Source organism: Xenopus tropicalis, chromosome 1 (genome assembly GCF_000004195.4).
Source record: "Xenopus tropicalis strain Nigerian chromosome 1, UCB_Xtro_10.0, whole genome shotgun sequence".
NCBI lineage: Eukaryota > Metazoa > Chordata > Amphibia > Anura > Pipidae > Xenopus > Xenopus tropicalis.
In genome coordinates this window covers 2,563,387-2,584,510 of record NC_030677.2, presented here as the reverse complement: position 1 = coordinate 2,584,510, position 21,124 = coordinate 2,563,387, and the positions used below count along the sequence as shown (strand labels likewise).

Sequence of the window (21,124 nt, the reverse complement as noted above, 5' to 3'; positions counted from 1 at the left end):
GTCTTGACTTTTGTGTTGGGGAGAGACCGGAACCTCATGGCCACACGGTCCTCACCTTGGTCTGTGGGGCATACCCTTATGGGCAACTGCACCCTCAAACCCATACAAAAGGGTCACATGTAAAAAAATGCAGTGACAAAACAAGAAGGTGAATAAATAGATAAATAGTAAAATAATAAAATGTGCTGTGCATATGGCCCCAGCCTGACCTGACTCCTTGAGAATGAATGCCTAGACGTGGAGTTAAAAATAAAGAGCACATACTTATTCCAGTTCACCATAGAGAGAATTCTCCTAGACATGATATGGCAGGACTCTTAGGGATTCAAACCCTGGCCTGCATGGTATTCAGCAAGTGTAGTACCCCACTGAGCCACTGGGGGTTTAGTGATCCCAAATGTCCGTATAGACACCTGCTACCTCTGCTATTTTCCCTCTCTCCACCCCACTCTCATTAAGGCCAGGTGTCTATAATCTGGTCATTATGGACCTATATAAGCCACCTACCTCCTTTTTCCGGATTATTAAGTTTGTAGGTGATCTTGCCCCAATTGTTCTGACTCCAGCCTTGTTCCTGCCTGATACCTGCACCCCAAATCCTTCATCCTGTTCCTGTGTTACTACTACTGACCTCTGGATAAAGACTCAGCCTTGTCCTGGACATTATCTACAACTGAACACTGCCTGCCTCTGGCCTCAGCATCTCCTCAACTCCGATTGTACGCTGCCTGCCCCAGACCTAAGCCTTATCTTCTCACTGGTTATTTCTTTGGTCTTGCCCCTTTTGACTTAATTTCAGTATTGTTATTAATTTTTAATTTTTTTCATAAATTCGCCATGCTTACATTACGTGGCTTCAGCTATTGATCCATCTTACAACCTGCCTAACTAGGGTTAAGGTGGCCATACACGGGCCGACTGTAGCTGCCACTATCGATTCGGCACCTTATCAGCCCGTGAAGGGGCACAAACAATTGGCCTGTCCTACCTAAAATCGGGCATATATCGATCGGGCAGGTTAAAATATTTAGTCGGATCGGGGACCACATAGGCTCGTTGATGCGGTCCTCGAACTGACTGCGCCTATTACTGTTGTTCTAATTTAATCATTTGGCCCCAGACCAAGGCGAGGACCATGTATCCATGAGTTTCTGGTCTATCCTCGACACAAAAGACAAGACTTTGGACTTGAAGAAACCTTGGGGGAAAGGGACTCTCCCTATCCATGAGGTGGTGGATATCGGGAGAAGATCCGCTCGCTTAGCTACTTCGCCAAATGAGCGGATCTTAATGTGTATGGCCACCTTTACTCAGCACACAGGCTCCCCCCTGCCAAACTCACACCTGAGGTAGTTCCTGATAGAATGATCCAGTCTCATAATAAGGAGCTTGCTGGTAACTCATCTACAGTCCATGAAAAGTCTGAACTACAACTCTCTGCTGACTGGATTGATTTGGCCTAAAGAAATGAAGGGGAAATTGACACTTTTGAGTTTCTTCTTATTGGCAAAAAGTTTCCTAATGTCTGTTTTTTATTCAGGTACCCAACTATATGAAGAGTAGACTGATAATCCTGCTTTTTTGGCAGGGGCAAGGCTCAGGAAGGGGCTGAAGGGGCTTTTTTTCTGCAGAATCCCAGCTTGTTTCTTTCCTTATTGCAGGAAATCTCTGATGGTTTGAAACCAACTGCAGTTTTCTGTCTAAGCACCTCGGTTTCACCAACATTTCCTTTTGTTCATCTGAAATGGCCGTTCACTATTCCAACCTTCCACTCACCACTGCTGATTGCATTCCACAATCCACTTATTTTAACCCTTCTGGCAAGCTATTTGAAGATGGGGCTTGGGAGAATTTTTCTGATGGCCATGATTTAGAAGATACTTCTAATGAGGAAGAATGGAAAGATTTGAATTTAATGTTGATGGAGGTGACCAAAGAATATCAGTATTTTACTGCATTTCTATTTAGCACAACATAAATCTAAAAACATACAGTGTTCAGAATAGAGCAGAACTCCCCCGGTGGCTGTGCCTATATTCATTCTACTGAGCAAATCCTCTCTCTGCTCTCTATAAAATGAGGGTTGGATGAGCCGGGCCCCTTACTCTGTTCTACACACACAGCCCAACCCTGGGGCCCCTGTGTCTCTCTGTGCCACTGACTGTTACTGGGGCAAATCCTCTCTCTGCTCTCTATAAAATGAGGGTTGGATGAGCCGGGCCCCTTACTCTGTTCTACACACAGCCCAACCCTGGGGCCCCTGTGTCTCTCTGTGCCACTGACTGTTACTGGGGCAAATCCTCTCTCTGCTCTCTATAAAATGAGGGTTGGATGAGCCGGGCCCCTTACTCTGTTCTACACACACAGCCCAACCCTGGGGCCCCTGTGTCTCTCTGTGCTACTGACTGTTACTGGGGCAAATCCTCTCTCTGCTCTCTATAAAATGAGGGTTGGATGAGCCGGGCCCCTTACTCTGTTCTACACACACAGCCCAACCCTGGGGCCCCTGTGTCTCTCTGTGCCACTGACTGTTACTGGGGCAAATCCTCTCTCTGCTCTCTATAAAATGAGGGTTGGATGAGCCGGGCCCCTTACTCTGTTCTATACACACAGCCCAACCCTGGGGCCCCTGTGTCTCTCTGTGCCACTGACTGTTACTGGGGCAAATCCTCTCTCTGCTCTCTATAAAATGAGGGTTGGATGAGCCGGGCCCCTTACTCTGTTCTACACACACAGCCCAACCCTGGGGCCCCTGTGTCTCTCTGTGCTACTGACTGTTACTGGGGCAAATCCTCTCTCTGCTCTCTATAAAATGAGGGTTGGATGAGCCGGGCTCCTTACTCTGTTCTACACACACAGCCCAACCCTGGGGCCCCTGTGTCTCTCTGTGCTACTGACTGTTACTGGGGCAAATCCTCTCTCTGCTCTCTATAAAATGAGGGTTGGATGAGCCGGGCCCCTTACTCTGTTCTACACACACAGCCCAACCCTGGGGCCCCTGTGTCTCTCTGTGCTACTGACTGCTGGAAGCCAGGTTTCTGCTCTTATTGGGGGACACTTTGATACTGGGTACAATGCCAGGAGACATGGTTCCCTATAAGCTCAAATTACTGAACTGTATAATGCTCATGTGCATGGGGGCCTGCAAGTCTGAAGTTCAGAGCAAGCATTCTGCATGTCATTTGGAGATGCTGAAATCATTTGAGGAATATGAATATATTCAGGAAGGAGACATCATGATTGGTGGGGTGTTAACTGTGAACTCCTATGTGAAATTTTTGAAACACCCAGAGGATAATTTCATCAGGATACTGTGTATGGAGTAAGTCACACCAGCGAGAATCACTATGAGATGCAACTCATACAACATATTTGTAGACCACAAACATATCAAATCCTTCATAGTGCATTTAGGCTTTTTCATTGTCTGTTACAGCCATTCAAGTCAAAATCATTCAATGCAACAGATCAAAGTATTGTCCATAGATAGCAGAAGTTCCTACCGGCAGTAGGCAGCCCGACCATCTGTGATATCTCTGTAATCAATAAACCCACACCAGAAAGGGAACTCAGGTCTATATTTGCACATGGGGATAATGTATAGGGGTCACAGTACTGTCTTGCCTGACATGGGGTGCTTTAACCCTTTCACTGCCAGCTGTTTTGGACAAAGTGGAACTTCTACTGCCAGACAGTTTTGTATCATTTTGCTGCTTCACTTTAGGGGCCTTTCCTCGGGGGACTTTTAGTTTACCCAGGAAAACAATATATCATTTTTTTTTTCAGGACAACCTAAGCTTTCAAAATATGGTGGAATTTTTGTGTAATTCCAATTCTGAAACAAGATAAATATATATAAACCCATACACCAGAAACAAAAATTATTTTATGCTTGAAAATACAACTGATTTGGAAAGTCCCATGTCTCTTGAAAGTGCCAATACCAAATATATATAGTTTTATGGAGATTTCTCACTTGTATAGATCAAAAACTCCCAGCAGGACACTACCAAATTTCCAAAGCACTGCTCCAGAAAGCTGCATACTTTAGATTTCAAGGCCAAAAATTCTACTAACAGAAGGTTTATCCCAGAAAATTATACATTTTTAAAAATAACAGAATAGGTAGAACTGCCTGTCTGCTCCAAACTATCAAGTTGCAATGCTTTCCTAAAGTTATGGGTCTTTATCAAAATTTGTGAAATTTCTTAAAAATCGTTTCAAAGCTTCCAGTCTATAGTATCTTATCTCCCACATATCATTAGGTACCAAGAGAAAACACCCTAAATATGAACGCCAGGGGTCCACTGAACAGTTTGATGCCCAATATGCCCAAGTATGTGGCATGTAGGAGCCCCAATGTGAGCATACCCCCATATGATCTGTCATTTCAGCTTCTGCAAAATCAACACATTTACATAATTATATGTGGGATAAAGCTACAAAAAGTACGCTCACCCCAGAAAGCCATGTATTTTTGGAAAGTACACATTCCCCCGAATCTAAAATGTGTACCCTGTCTTTCTAATCCAAAGTAGCAAGCCACAAAGCTTTCCTAAAGTTGACAAGTTTGATAATATTTCCAAAAATCCTCTCCAAACTTCCAGTTTGCAGCATCTTATCTCCCAGGTATCATTAGGTACCAAGGTAAAAAACCCTGAATTTGAATGCCAGAGGTCTACTAAACAGTTTGATGCCCACTGTACATAGGTTTATCAAAGCACATGGCACTTAGAGACCCCAAAATATACCTTGTGCCCACTAATTTCATGGCTTACCCTTACCTAATTCAAAACCACATGGCAGTTTTATGTGGGATAGAAACTGCAGAAATGTAGGGTAACCTTTGAAAACCAACCATATATTTTTGGAAAGTACGCATTCTGACAAATCCAACATGGGTAAAGAGTCCTTTCTACACCAAAGTACCAATCTGCAAAGCTTGGTTTTATGACATTTCAGAAAATCGCCTAAAAATGTTGCAATTTGCCACATTTATCTCACACAATTTCTTGCGTACAAAGGAAAATCACCCCAAATAGGAACACCTAAGGTCTACTGAACTGTTTGATGCCCTATATGCACAGATTTAACAAACTATGTGGTATATAGGGGTACCCAAATAAAAATAGTGCATATGAATTTTCACATATGACGCTCTGGCTTGTGCAGTTTTTGCACCTGGTATGTGTATTTTGTGCCCCCATAAGACAGTACAGCATAAAACAGTATGGAGACCCTAGAAAACCGTACATTTTCTAAAACTACACATTCTGACAAAACAAAAATGGGTAAATACATATTTCTACTGCAAACTACCAAACTACAAAGCTATGCTAAACAGAACGGTTTTTATGACATTTCTGAAAATCGTCACAAAGCTTGCATTTTACCTCATTATGTACTTCCACAATTTGTAACGTATGAACATAAAACACTCTAAATATGAACGCCAGGGGTCTACTGAACAGTTTGATGCACTATATGCATAGATTTACCAAACTATGTGGGGTACAGGGGCACCCAAATAAAAATAGTGCAAATGAATTTTCACAAATGACACTCCAGCTCCTGCAGTTTTTGCACCCGGTATGTGTATTATGTGCCATAAGACCCCCTAACAGTACGGAGACCCTAGAAAACCATACATTTTCTGAAAGTACACATTCTGACAAAACAAAAATGAGTAAATACATCTTTCTACTGCAAACTACCAAACTACAAAGCTATGCTAAACAGAACATTTTTTATGACATTTCTGAAATCATCACAAAGCTTGCATTTTGCCCCATTATATACCCCACATTTCATAATGTACCAACATAAAACACCCTAAATATCAACGCCAGGGGTCTACTGAACAGTTTGATGCCCAATATGCATAGATTTACCAAACTACGTGGGGTACAGAGGAAGCCAAATTGAAATACAGCAGACAAAATGTCCATGTACAAGACAAGTAACAAAGAACAATGTGAAATGCAATAAAATTGCTAAAATCCAAAAAAAAACTAAAATCAATGTTTTTTTTTCTAGTGATATCTGCAGTCAGAACCACAGTTTGAGTATTTTGGCTTGGGCAAATTAGTTTTACAGACAAAGTCAAGCAAAGAACAGCTATGCATAACTGAAATTGCAATAAAATGGCTAAAAATGCACCAAAATCACAGAAAATGTAATAAAAACACCAAAAAACGATGCGATAAAAAAAAAATACAAAATTACATAAGTGTGTAAGTCTGTGTGTACAGTAGGCAAAATGTGTTTTGTGTGCATGTGTGTGTGTGTGTGTGTGTGTGCAAGTAAGTGTGAGTGCTGTAAGTGCTGTGAATGTGTGAAACCCCCAACCCCCCCAAAAAAATGTATGTGTGTGTATAAGTGTAAGTATAAGTGTGTATTAGTCTAATAAGTGTGTGATTGTGTGTTTGTGTGTGAATCTGGAACTTACTTCGGGTCATGAAGCTGGAGATCGCTGGAGGGACACAGGAGAGATGCAGGCACAGCAGCTGCACTGAAGAATCGGTGAGTGGGTGGAACAGGAAGGGGGGGGGAGCAGAGGGGGAAGCACAGGAAGGGAGAGGGACAGTAGAAGAAAACGGACAGGTAGGAGCTACATGCTGGCTTTTTCTATGGGGCCCCTGGGCGATCACGCCCCATGGGCCACTAATAAACCCCCTCTACTCGTTCCCTAGGGGGTTCTTTACCTTGCGTTCGTTCTCTGCACTTGGATTAAGCATTGAGCCATAAATACATTTTTTTCTATGAAGTCAAATCATAACAATTCTATAATTCCGTCACTTTTCAGCTTTTGCACTATTTTATAACAAAATCACGGAGATGACTTTCTTTTTAGCCATTGGAAATTCCAGTAAGCTGATTGCAAGGGTGGTTTTACGTCCAAAAGAACAAATGACAAGACTCCATCACTAGGCTTTCATTTAGGGGATATGCTTAGTATGCACTACTGTACGCAAAAGGTGCTCATTGTAACCATGTATAGAAAGTATAGAACAAGTATAGAAATCCCAAGTGTGTAAATTCTACCTGCTGATTGCATCCAGTCCCAGAAAGTGGAGCCATTCACCTTAGGGCAGTGATCCCCAATCTGTGGCCCTTGAGCTACATGTTGCTCACCACCAGTTTTGATGTTGCTCCCAGTGACCTCAAAGTAGGTGCCCAATATATAATCTCAGGCTTGGGGGCAAGTTCTGAAACCACAAAGACATTTTTTCTCCCAGCAGAGCCTTCTGCAGGCTAGCAGTCCCCATGGGGCTACCAAATAGCCAATCAGAGAACTTATTTTGCATTCTCAAGGACTTTTTTTTTCATGCTTCGTGGCTCACCAACACTTTTTACATCTGAACGTGGCTCACAAGTTAAAAAGCATGGGGACCCCTGCCTTAGGGTATACTCATAGCAAATGATGAGGAGAGCACCACAAGGCAGATTACCATTCAGTACATTTATTGCAGACTTCTACAGCTGATTGATTGCTATAGGGCAGGCCATTAGACCTGCAGGAAACTTTGCTCCTTATGACATGGCCCCCCCAATGTACCTCTAACTGTAGCCTTGCATACACTGAATAGCCCCTTTGTCGGAAGGCACCAGTCAGTACAGCATGACTATGGATTGCTGACTATACATTAGAGACTTGTGGCCTCTTTGTGCTTACATTTGCTCCTACTTTTACCCACCCCATGCTATAATAAGCTCTACGTTGAAGAAGCACAAAATGTAGAGTGCACTCAGGCAGGAAAGACTTAAACAGCAATCAAATGTACATAAGCGAGTAGGAAATGCTCCAAAGGTGGGATGAATGGACCCAAAACCACTATGTGATACTAGAATAAACTAGTTATCAGTTCAAAGAGTGACACTATTTTGCCCATAAAGTCAGAAAGTTCATAAATACATATAAATACTCAATGCTAAATACTCCTCAGTGAGGCCCAGAGAGACCAAGAGAGTATCTGGTGTTATCTAAATTCTGATGAAAAAGGGCTGAAAATTGGGGGTAAAGTAATTGTAACTAAATTCACTGTTCAGTCATCAGACACCCCGAGGAGTGGCTATGACAGAGACCAACCAATCACCTTCTTGGGGCTCATCAGTGTAGTACAGGTATGAGACCTGTTATGCAGAATGCTTGGGACCAAGGGTATTCCGGATAAGGGGTCTTTCCGTAATTTGGATCTCCATACCTTAAGTCTACTAAAAAATCAATAAAACATTTATTGTTTTGGAATGTTTTGCATTCAATAAGTATTATTTATATCTTAGTTGGGATCAATTACAAGGTACTGTTTTATTATTACAGAGAAAAGGGAATCATTTAACCATGAAATAAACCCAATAGGGCTGTTCTGCCCCAATAAGGGGTAATTATATCTTAGTTGGGATCAAGTACAGGTACTGTTTTATTATTACAGAGAAAAGGGAATCATTTAACCATTAAATAAACCCAATAGGGCTGTTCTGCCCCCAATAAGGGGTAATTATATCTTAGTTGGGATCAAGTACAGGTACTGTTTTATTATTACAGAGAAAAGGGAATCATTTAACCATTAAATAAACCCAATAGGGCTGTTCTGCCCCAATAAGGGGTAATTATATCTTAGTTGGGATCAAGTACAGGTACTGTTTTATTATTACAGAGAAAAGGGAATCATTTAACCATTAAATAAACCCAATAGGGCTGTTCTGCCCCAATAAGGGGTAATTATATCTTAGTTGGGATCAAGTACAGGTACTGTTTTATTATTACAGAGAAAAGGGAATCATTTAACCATTAAATAAACCCAATAGGGTTGTTCTGCCCCCAATAAGGGGTAATTATATCTTAGTTGGGATAAAGTACAGGTACTGTTTTATTATTACAGAGAAAAGGGAATCATTTAACCATTAAATAAACCCAATAGGGCTGTTCTGCCCCAATAAGGGGTAATTATATCTTAGTTGGGATCAAGTACAGGTACTGTTTTATTATTACAGAGAAAAGGGAATCATTTAACCATTAAATAAACCCAATAGGGCTGTTCTGCCCCAATAAGGGGTAATTATATCTTAGTTGGGATCAAGTACAGGTACTGTTTTATTATTACAGAGAAAAGGGAATCATTTAACCATTAAATAAACCCAATAGGACTGTTCTGCCCCAATAAGGGGTAATTATATCTTAGTTGGGATCAAGTACAGGTACTGTTTTATTATTACAGAGAAAAGGGAATCATTTAACCATTAAATAAACCCAATAGGGTTGTTCTGCCCCCAATAAGGGGTAATTATATCTTAGTTGGGATCAAGTACAGGTACTGTTTTATTATTATAGAGAAAAGGGAATCATTTAACCATTAAATAAACCCAATAGGGCTGTTCTGCCCCAATAAGGGGTAATTATATCTTAGTTGGGATCAAGTACAGGTACTGTTTTATTATTACAGAGAAAAGGGAATCATTTAACCATTAAATAAACCCAATAGGGCAGTTCTGCCCCCAATAAGGGGTAATTATATCTTAGTTGGGATCAAGTACAGGTACTGTTTTATTATTACAGAGAAAAGGGAATCATTTAACCATTAAATAAACCCAATAGGGCTGTTCTGCCCCAATAAGGGGTAATTATATCTTAGTTGAGATCAATTACAAGGTACTGTTTTATTACTGCAGAGGAAAAGGAAATACGTCGTAAAATTCTGAATTATTTTTATTAAAATGGAGTCTATGGGATATGGGCTTTCTGTAATTTGGAGCTTTCTGGATAATGGGTTTCCGGATAAGGGATCCCATACCTGTACAGAGTGAATCAGTTAACATGTGCTTACACAGTGAAAATAGCTTCTTGCAGCCCCAGGTGCTGTACCTGTACAAGGTGTACTGATCAGCTATTCAGATAGTTGGGAATCTGATCAGCTATTGAAAATGGGATTTTTTTAGGAGCCTTAAGGAATTTGTTCCCAGAATCCCTTTGGTCTATTTGCATACATATGAGGCAGTCTCCTCAACACTTTTGACTTGTTGGTTAGTCCCCACTCCTGGCTCTCCCTAAGCTGATCAGGAAACCCTGCACTACACTGATGAGCCCCAAGAAGGGTGAAACCAGTCTGTAGTTGGGAATCTGATCAGCTATTATCCTGTCTTCTGCTTTAAACCCAGTGGGTGAGCTGTAGCCTATAGGATAAACCCATGTAATTGGGATTTTTTTAGGAGCCTTAAGGAACTTGTTCCCAGAATCCCTTTGGTCTATCCTGTTATGACATATAGCAAATACTTGATTTTTCTTTTCCCCAGAGCTGTTGCTGAGTATTACCGACAGTTCATAGATTTTCGTTATTTTATTGAACAAACAAACAATAATAGAGCCTTTTTCCCCAACCTGACCCTGGGGTACCATATATATGATTCCTGTGGGGACCCCCGGAAGGCTGTGAGGAGCGTATTACAGATATTATCTGGTACCAGGGAGCCGGTTCCCAATTACTCCTGTGTGGGAAAGAGAAACATTGCTGGGTTTATTGGGGATCTCACCTCAGAGACAACTGTACCCATAGCCCAGATACTGACTCTCTATGGATATTCCCAGGTGAGAAAAATATTGTTTTTAAAACCATTATTAGACAATTTCAAGACATAGAAAATTGAGTCAAGAACAAGATTGAGTCTTCTTCATGTTGTACCAAAGGCAGAGTCCATTGTATGTAACTGGTTATATTCCAATATAGTAAAGCAAAGTGATGATATTTAACCTCCATTTCTTTTTCTCAGATCAGTTATGGAGCCACAGACCCGTTACTGAGGGACAGAGCCGCCTTCCCGTACTTCTTTAGGACAGTACAGAGTGATCACCATCATTGTTACCTCCTTACGGAGCTACTGAAGCATTTCGACTGGACCTGGGTTGGGGTTATTAGATTAGATGATGATGCCGGAGACAGAGAATTCCAGCTTCTGACCAAATATTTCTCTAACAATGGAATATGTATCGAGTTCTCAACAAAGATAAATATTAAGACAAACACAAATTCAAGTGACCCCCATATTGCTAAGTATAAGGAGCAGCTCCAAAAATCCACCACCAGTGTAATTGTACTTTGTGGAACGGTGTCTATAACAATAGCTGAAAAATTCAGCCTATTAAAAGAAGTTCTTAGGGAGAAGACATTAGTCCTCACTACTAACTGGGCAGCCAATCACATGATATATTATGCCATAGAAGTGTTTAATGGGAGTTTGGGGTTTATGCAGCGTTCACTGTATTCACTAAATGGCCCCAAAGTAAAGGCTTTCCTAGCGAGCATCCATCCTTCCAAATACCCCAGAGACAAGTTGCTTGAAGATCTTTGGATGCAGCATCACTTATGTTCCTCATCTAATGAATATAAGAACAAGATTTATGAATATTTGTACCCTTATAGTCTGCATAACTGCACCGGAGAGGAACGTATTCAGGATATCTGGAACATTGACAATATCCTTCACTCCCCCCGGGTGCACCTTGCAGTCAATGTGCTGTCTCATGCAATTCATAATATGTACATGTCCCTCAGTAAGCTCAGCCCCAAACAGAACAAACGACTGTATAGTTACAGGTATCAGGTAAAAAACATTAAACTGAACTCCTAAACATTTTCCATTTTATATAATAACAGATACGATAACTATCCTACTGTATTATTCCTATTGCCTTTGTTTGTTACCCACACCCACATGTTGTAGGTTTAGCAGGGTTATTTTCCTCTTTTATTGTTCATTTCGGAGCTCTGATTGTACTGGACAATAAAATTTAGCCTGTATAGGTATGGGATCCGTTATTCAAAACCATCGGAACCTTGGGTCTTCCGGATAAGGGATCTTTCCGTAGTTTGGATCTCCATGCTTTAAGTTTACAAGAAAATAATTTAAACATTAGATAAACCCAATAGCATTGTTTCCCATCCAATGTGATTTAATTATATCTTCGTTTGGATCAAGTACAGGTACTGTTTTATTATTACAGAGAAAAGGGAATCATTTAACCATGAAATAAACCCAATAGGGCTGTTCTGCCCCAATAAGGGGTAATTATATCTTAGTTGGGATCAAGTACAGGTACTGTTTTATTATTACAGAGAAAAGGGAATCATTTAACCATGAAATAAACCCAATAGGGCTGTTCTGCCCCCAATAAGGGGTAATTATATCTTAGTTGGGATCAAGTACAGGTACTGTTTTATTATTACAGAGAAAAGGGAATCATTTAACCATTAATTAAACCCAATAGGGCTGTTCTGCCCCCAATAAGGGGTAATTATATCTTAGTTGGGATCAAGTACAGGTACTGTTTTATTATTACAGAGAAAAGGGAATCATTTAACCATTAAATAAACCCAATAGGGCTGTTCTGCCCCCAATAAGGGGTAATTATATCTTAGTTGGGATCAAGTACAGGTACTGTTTTATTATTACAGAGAAAAGGGAATCATTTAACCATTAAATAAACCCAATAGGTTTTTGGATAATGGGTTTCCGGATAATGAATCCTATGCCTGTACTTGTGAAAAAGCCAACTCCCTCTCCAACTATCCTTATCCTCCACCTGCTGAGGGAAAGATACACAATATACTGATGTTACTACACATAGTGCATGTCCTTTCTTTATTTATTTACAGATTAAACAATTTCGTTTCATTTGCCATGATCTATTTTTTCATTAAACTTTGCAGACAGAAATGATAGTTATTATTAAAGTGCAGAAACCAGTTTCCATGTTTCAAAAAGCTTCCAAGCATCCCTTTATAAACAAAGGGAAAGTGTCCATCTTTGCCAGTAATTTATCATATTATTTATAATATGTGAGGCTCCCACTGATGTATGAACACATTTTAGTGATTTGTTGATCTAAATCATTGACTTTTCTAGTTACATCACTACTTTAAGTTTCTTGAATATAAAGTCCAGGGGGTTCCTTACAATTTTGATGAAAATGGAGAGTTTAAAAGTCTATATTGGATGTATAACTACATGACTGAAACTGAAGCAAAAACGAATGTGCAATACTTTGAATTTAACCCACTGGCTCCATCAGAACAGAAACTTATTCCAGCAGATATAACATGGAAAACAGGCCAGGTGAGAGACTCTCTCTGCTTTTCCAGGGCTCAGCTATAATATGTGAAGGAGGGGCAGCAATGTTCTTTGAATACGTCTTCTTCACTGGGTCAATCCAACTACAACTCTGGCATCTAGTATCGTGGTTCAACAAGAGCAGGTGTAAATATTGATGTATTGAGCGTTGGGCATACTGACTTTCACTGGATCAACCCTAGTCATAGTGTAGTCTACTACAGAACAACGGTATCAGGCTTAGAACTAGCCCAGGATGAGGTACAGTCTATACTAGCGATGAGCAAATTTTTTCACTATTGGAGAATTGTTTCAAGAAACTCCCGTGATAATTCTCGGTGGAAAAATGCATCAAAAAAAGTTGCGGTCGCATCAAATTGGGTCATGGTCACGTCAAAAATGGGCGCAGAGCAAAATGGGGCAGATTCACTCATCACTGGTCTATACAAATCATGCAACCCTTCAGGATAGATATTAACATAACAGATTTGTTTCTTGTTCCTATGTAATATCAGTAGAGGCTGCTTGATGGGGTGAGTTGACCCAGCAGTCAAATAATATATATTTCATCATTAAATTACTAAATGTTTATCAAAAATGCTTACAGGAGACGTTCACCTTCAGGCCAAAATGCTTAGTTTTGCCGTACAGGCTGCTCTCTCAGTAGGGGATTTCCCAGACAAGGACTTGGCTGGCAGCCAAATAAAAAAAGTTGACACTGAACTGGTTCCTGTGCATGCCTTGCCCTTTCCTACTTCATCAATAACATGCAAACAAATCAGGAAATGGCAAGGCATGCACAGGAACAAGTTTAGTGTCAACTTCCTGTTTTGGGCAGAGTTAAACTTGGAGTCGCCGATCCCCTCAGAACAGAATGGTGAGACCAAAAGAGCGAGTGTTATAGCAGCACTGATCCTGGTCTGTAGCATCAAAACTAAACATTTCAAATAATAAAGATGAATTACAAAAATTTTTTTTCTTGCAGGGGCTGTTCAAATTCAGTCTTTTGTCTAAGGGCAAACATCCCCTTTACATTTTCAAAGCAATTCATCACTATAGGGAGTTTTAGCAAAGGTTCCCTATCTATAATACTTTAAGTGAGCCTCAATGAGCTGAGATAATGACAAGGGATATAGAATGGGAGGGGTTAATATGGTGGCCCCTCAGCTGTCTACTAAATTATTCATATTTCATAATTTCTGTAATATTTGTTAGTTTGAGTTCCATTCATATCACAGTAGCCTTTCTGTGTATTTGTCTCCTAGAAGCCAAGAGCTCAGTGCTCAGCCAACTGCCCAACTGGTTTCAGGAAGGCATCCAAGCCCGGAACCCAGTCCTGCTGTTATGGTTGTGCCCAGTGTTCCGAGGGAGAGATCTCCAATGTAACAGGTTTGAGTGGTTCTATAATGGAAATCCAGTATATGTTCTTATTAAATTAACATGCATATGTCATATATAAAGATAGGGAAATAAAAACTGGAAGATACAGTATTTGCTAAATTCTTAAATTATGCAACATTTCAGGACAAATAACACATTTTCCCCATGACTGCCATCATCCTCTAAACTAGGTGTTAATTATATTAACCTCAAAAAGATTGATGGTTTTTACTGATACATATCATGTATTTACTCTGTGCCAGTGAGTGGCAGATTCTGTTAATGCCTATAAGAGGGGCCTTGATGAGTTCTTGAACAATCAGAATATCCAAGGCTATTGTGATACTAATATCTACAGTTAGTATTAGTGGTTGTATATATAGTGTATGTATGTGAGTGTATAGATTGGTAGGTGTGGGTTGTGTGTGCTGGGTTTACTTGGATGGGTTGAACTTGATGGTCTTTTTTAGAAAAATGTAACTATGTAAAAATGTACCAGGAATTCCTTTAATGATTGATATATCGACTAAATGCTATTTTTTACATTTTTGCAGACAGTAAAAACTGCATCAGATGCCCAGACATGGAGTGGCCCAATGAAAAGAGGAATCAGTGTGTTTCTAAGACAGAAGAGTTTTTATCCTACACTAATGATGTCATTTCCATATCTTTTTCAGCTGTCTCTATTATATTTTTCCTTATAACTCAACTTCTAATAGTAGTTTTTATTATACACATGGACACCCCCATAGTGAGAGCCAACAACCGGAGCCTGAGCTTCCTCCTCCTTGTCTCCATCAAGCTGAGCTTCCTCAGTGTGTTTCTGTTCCTCGGTCGCCCTGTGGATATAACCTGCATGCTGCGCATCATCACTTTTGGAATCACCTTCTCCATAGCTGTCTCTTCTCTCCTGGCCAAGACTATCATGGTTTGTGTTGCTTTCAAAGCCACCAAGCCAGGGAGCTCATGGAGAAAATGGCTGGGAGTCAAACTGTCCAATTCTGTAGTCTTGTTCTGCTCATCCATTCAAATAATCATCTGCATGACTTGGTTGGCCATTTCTCCTCCCTTTCAGGAACTGGACATTCACACTTCCCCTGGAACCATCATCATTCAGTGCAATGAGGGCTCAGCTATTGGCTTTTACTCAGTTATTGGGTATATGGGGCTTCTGGCAGCTGTTAGTTTTGTTTTAGCATTTTTAGCTCGGAGCTTACCGGACAGTTTTAATGAGGCCAAGTACATCACTTTCAGCATGCTGCTCTTCTGCAGTGTTTGGATCACAATGATCCCGGCCTATCTGAGCACCAAAGGCAAAAACACTGTGTGTGTGGAGATATTTGCCATACTCACCTCAAGCGCGGGGCTTTTAGCCTCTATATTTCTGCCCAAATGTTATATTATTTTGTTTAGGCCAGAAATCAATGCAAAATCCTATTTATTTCAAAATAAATCTATGTAACTTCTGAAGACACACACCATTGTCCAGACCATAAACAACATTAAATGGTTTGACATAATACCCTATATTCTCATATTCATATAATCATATATTCATATATGCATGTATTTTGATACTTTGATACACTTTGATGCTTAGCATATCATACTCCATTTTAGAAATGTATCTCCATTTTGTAACAGCAAACAGCAAGGTTTGAACATCCCCTTCAAAAATAACTTTATCTTATCTATGTACTAATGCCTCTTCTACTCATGGTGTCCTATGTAAAATTTATGTCCCGCATTACATAGTTACATAGTTACATAGGGTTGAAAAAAGACCATTGTCCATCAAGTTCAACCCATCCGAGTAAACCCAGCACACAACCTATACTAACCAATCTATACATTCACATACATACACTATATATACAACCACTAGTACTAACTGTAGATATTAGTATCACAGTAGCCTTGAATATTCTGCTTGTTCAAAAACTCATCCAGGCCCCTCTTAAAGGCATTAACAGAATCTGCCATTACCACATCACTAGGAAGGGCATTCCCCAACCTCACTGCCCTCACCGTGAAAAACCACCTACGCTGCTTCAAATGGAAGCTCCTTTCCTCTAATCTAAAGGGGGACCTCTGGTGCGCTGATTGTTTTTATGGGAAAAAAGAACATCCCCAATCTGCCTATAATCCCCTCTAATGTACTTGTACAGAGTAATCATGTCCCCTCGCAAGCGCCTCTTTTCCAGAGAAAACAACCCCAACCTCGACAGTCTCACCTCATAGTTTAACTCTTCCATCCCCTTAACCAGTTTAGTTGCACGTCTCTGCACTTTCTCCAGCTCATTAATATCCTTCTTAAGGACTGGAGCCCAAAACTGCACTGCATACTCAAGGTGAGGCCTTACCAGGGACCTATAAAGAGGCAAAAATATGTTCTCATCCCTTGAGTCAATGCCCTTTTTTATACAAGACAGCACTTTATTTGCTTTAGTAGCCACAGAATGACACTGCCTGGAATTAGACAACTTGTTATCAACAAAAACCCCTAGATCCTTCTCCATTAAGGAAACCCCCAACTCACTCCCATTCAGTAGATAGTTTGCGTTAATATTATTTCTACCAAAGTGCATAACTTTGCACTTATCAACATTGAACCTCATTTCCCAGTTTGCTGCCCAGTTTCCCAGTCAAATCGCTCTGCAAAGCGGCACATCCTGCATGGAACTTATAGTTTTGCACAATTTAGTGTCATCAGCAAAAATAGAAACATTACTCTCTATGCCCACCTCCAGGTCATTAATAAACAAGTTAAAAAGCAAAGGACCAAGGACTGACCCCTGCAGTACTCCACTAACCACACTGGTCCAATTAGAAAATGTTCCATTTACCCCACTCTTTGTACTCTATCCTTCAGCCAGTTCTCTATCCAATTACAAATATTATGTTCTAGGCCAATATTCCTCAATTTGATCATTAACCTTCTGTGAGGTACTGTATCAAACGCTTTAGCAAAATCTAAGTAGATGACATCAACTGCCATTCCAGCATCGAGGTTCCTGCTCCTGCTCCGTCCTTGTAGGCCATCCTTGAAGATAATGAGATTCTACTCTTTTTTTTATAATGATTCCTTTGCATCTGTATGTACACAAGGGGTATAAAAGCCCTGATCACGTAAGAATAAACTGAACAAGTTTGAACTTCCATTATGGTCGTGTCCTTCTTGTTCCCGTATATACGTCTTTGTCCTGGCAGGAGGGCTCCCACGGATTACTAAATTTAGAATCGGCGGTCAGGATCCCTAACACTATGCCTGATTATTTCCCACCACTTTTGGTGATGGAGCTCCAGTTGGTACAGTCCCAGCATCACAAAGCCTCCAGACTCAGTTATATCAGCGTCATTACACCAGTGCTGACAAGGCAGCTCCACCCCAGACATAACAATAGACACCAGGAACAATATCTCAGTGCCAAGTTGCATGGAATTGAATTTTAAAAGGTCCACTGACACCAATGTTGATCATCAGTTTGTAGTCTCTGTGCTTTTGGTCTCCTTGCCTGTATATTGTGCCTAGCCCATGGTAGGTAACACAATAATAAAATGTTTTATTGTATTGAAACTGACCCTTGAATACCTCTTTATCTATATAGAGACTGCTTGTTGTAGTCTCAATTGCATGTAGCTGTATGGGCCTGATCCTAGTCTGTCCCTCAAGTCCTACTTCTACTCTGCCTGCCCTACCCATTTCCTGTAATTAGACTTCAATGAATGCCAGGGCCCAATTAAACAGTTTGATGCCCAGTGTATAGGTTTACCTAAATGTGGCACATAGGGGCCTAAAAAGTAAAATACCCCCATATGAGCTATAATTTCTGTGGGAGTTCAGCATCTGCCAAATCAATACATTTGCTTCATTTTATTTCACCCCAATAAACCATACTGTATATTTTTTGGAAAGTAAACTTTCTCCCAAATCCAAAATGTGGAAATATGTCTTCCTACTCCAAACTATCAAACCACAAAGCTTTTCTCAAGTTTCCAATTTTGATAAAATTTCTGAAAATCATGTTTTTTTGTTTTCACGCCATCAGGTACCAAGATATAATACCCTAGATATGAATACCATGGGCCCATGACCATGTGATTGCAATTTCCTGCATTTATCTCATGCAATTTCCTACATACAATGGCAAATCACCCTAAATATGAAGGCCAGGGACATACTGAACAGTGCGATGCCCATCTCAAATATGAACACCAGTGCTTTATTGAACAGAGTGATGGTCAATGTGCCAAAGTGCCGCTGTAGATGTTTGACATGTGGGAAACCTGTTCATTTGAGTGAGGATTGACTTTGCTCACTCAGTTATATTTATGTCTGACTTTTTTTAGGGCTTGGGCAGAGTTGAGGACTTTGCTGGCATTCCAAAAAGATTGACTCCTATATCACTCTGACTGAACAGTAAAAAGAGAGTATGTCTAGGATATAATATCATTAAAATAGTCATTTGGTTTATTTGAAGTCCATTTTCCCTAGTCACCTTGACCACTAAAGTGTACAGCAATCAGGTGATTATTTTTGCTGCTTCTGCTTTCAACAGCATTTTAGATTTCATTTTTAAGCTTAAATCTCAGATCTCAGGTGGTTGTGTCTATATTCATTCTATTGAGCAAATCCTCTCTCTGCTCTCTATAAAATGAGGGTTGGATGAGCCGGGCCCCTTACTCTGTTCTACACACACAGCCCAACCCTGGGGCCCCTGTGTCTCTCTGTGCCACTGACTGTTACTGGGGCAAATCCTCTCTCTGCTCTCTATAAAATGAGGGTTGGATGAGCCGGGCCCCTTACTCTGTTCTACACACACAGCCCAACCCTGGGGCCCCTGTGTCTCTCTGTGCTACTGACTGTTACTGGGGCAAATCCTCTCTCTGCTCTCTATAAAATGAGGGTTGGATGAGCCGGGCCCCTTACTCTGTTCTACACACACAGCCCAACCCTGGGGCCCCTGTGTCTCTCTGTGCCACTGACTGTTACTGGGGCAAATCCTCTCTCTGCTCTCTATAAAATGAGGGTTGGATGAGCCGGGCCCCTTACTCTGTTCTACACACACAGCCCAACCCTGGGGCCCCTGTGTCTCTCTGTGCCACTGACTGTTACTGGGGCAAATCCTCTCTCTGCTCTCTATAAAATGAGGGTTGGATGAGCCGGGCCCCTTACTCTGTTCTACACACACAGCCCAACCCCGGGGCCCCTGTGTCTCTCTGTGCCACTGACTGTTACTGGGGCAAATCCTCTCTCTGCTCTCTATAAAATGAGGGTTGGATGAGCCGGGCCCCTTACTCTGTTCTACACACACAGCCCAACCCTGGGGCCCCTGTGTCTCTCTGTGCCACTGACTGTTACTGGGGCAAATCCTCTCTCTGCTCTCTATAAAATGAGGGTTGGATGAGCCGGGCCCCTTACTCTGTTCTACACACACAGCCCAACCCTGGGGCCCCTGTGTCTCTCTGTGCCACTGACTGTTACTGGGGCAAATCCTCTCTCTGCTCTCTATAAAATGAGGGTTGGATGAGCCGGGCCCCTTACTCTGTTCTACACACACAGCCCAACCCTGGGGCCCCTGTGTCTCTCTGTGCCACTGACTGCTGCTGGGGGTACTCTCTGACCTTATGCCTTGTTTTGGGGTAACTAGGAATGGGTGCAATGCCGGGAGTAGTAACTGCTGCTAATCTGATCAACGTGCTGATCTATATTAACGTCATGTGTGAGGGACCCCTTGTATCTGGACATGCCACCATCAATCCTGCCTGTCGTCTGCCGGTGATTAAAGCAACTGAGGAATATGAATATATACAGGAAGGAGACATCATGATTGGTGGGGTGATGTCTCTGAGTCTCTATGGTCTTAGAGAATGGCATACCAACATGCTGGCATCCTTTCAGTAAATATGATTGCTTACATATTAACACTCTAAGGTAGAATAAGGTTTAAAAAGGAGTTTATTAGCAAACTGATTGACTTCAGGTGTAATACATACCCATAAGGATGGCCCTATACTGTAGTAAAGTATATTTTTGTTCTTATTAGTAGTTCCGCCGGTAGTATTTTTCCCACAAAGCCTTATTAGATGATTTGAATGAATTCAGGCTCTGATAATCTTCCACCAAACCACTTGGACGGTACATAAAAATCCATTAGGAGATGAATTGTTTCTTCTAAGTGCTAGACAGGTAAATTCATATATATGGAACTTTGCCTACACTGCCATAATGCTATCAACTGAGACTGAGACCCCCTATTTAGATTAAGCCCCCAGTCTCTTCCCTGGACCCCCGAAGGTGGAAACCACTCACTTTTTGAATCAGCACCTTGAGAAATGATTGATTGTGGAAGCTCTGTGCTTTGGGATGTGCAGTTTGCAAAATGTTTTAATGCTTGCCTGTCATGTTTATGATACATATAGTAAGACTGTACAGACAGTCGAGGTGTATGACAAGAGCACAACCGCACACCCAAGCTCCTGAATTATTACCATCAGGTGCACAGTCCAGGGGGGTTAGCACCCCACTAACTTGCAAATAAACTTACAGATGCCACCAGTTGGAGCATGGTCTACGGCATTTTCTATTGTGTTTTGCTGGCAAGTCTTTGCACTTTAGCACCATCTAGAGGCAGGATTTAAC

General features: G+C 41.1%; 1 protein-coding gene across 1 annotated transcript; it reads left to right on the top strand.

Moving 5' to 3' along the window:
- Positions 1-3,086: 3,086 nt before the first annotated feature.
- LOC116408382 (vomeronasal type-2 receptor 26-like) lies at positions 3,087-15,943 on the top strand. Its single transcript, XM_031895157.1, has 6 exons — positions 3,087-3,322; positions 10,291-10,582; positions 10,765-11,595; positions 12,898-13,107; positions 14,367-14,490; positions 15,036-15,943. The coding sequence occupies exons 1-6, from the start codon at positions 3,087-3,089 to the stop codon at positions 15,941-15,943; spliced, it is 2,601 nt and encodes an 866-aa protein (XP_031751017.1).
- Positions 15,944-21,124: the final 5,181 nt, after the last annotated feature.

What these genes read in the sequence shown, in the direction of transcription:
- LOC116408382 (XM_031895157.1), top strand. Translation starts at nt 3,087, where the DNA reads ATGGTTCCCTATAAGCTCAAATTACTGAACTGTATAATGCTCATGTGC. An exon ending in ATCAGGATACTGTGTATGGA is followed by an intron (nt 3,323 to 10,290) that starts GTAAGTCACACC and finishes TCTTTTCCCCAG; the next exon opens with AGCTGTTGCTGAGTATTACC. An exon ending in AGAGATCTCCAATGTAACAG is followed by an intron (nt 14,491 to 15,035) that starts GTTTGAGTGGTT and finishes ACATTTTTGCAG; the next exon opens with ACAGTAAAAACTGCATCAGA.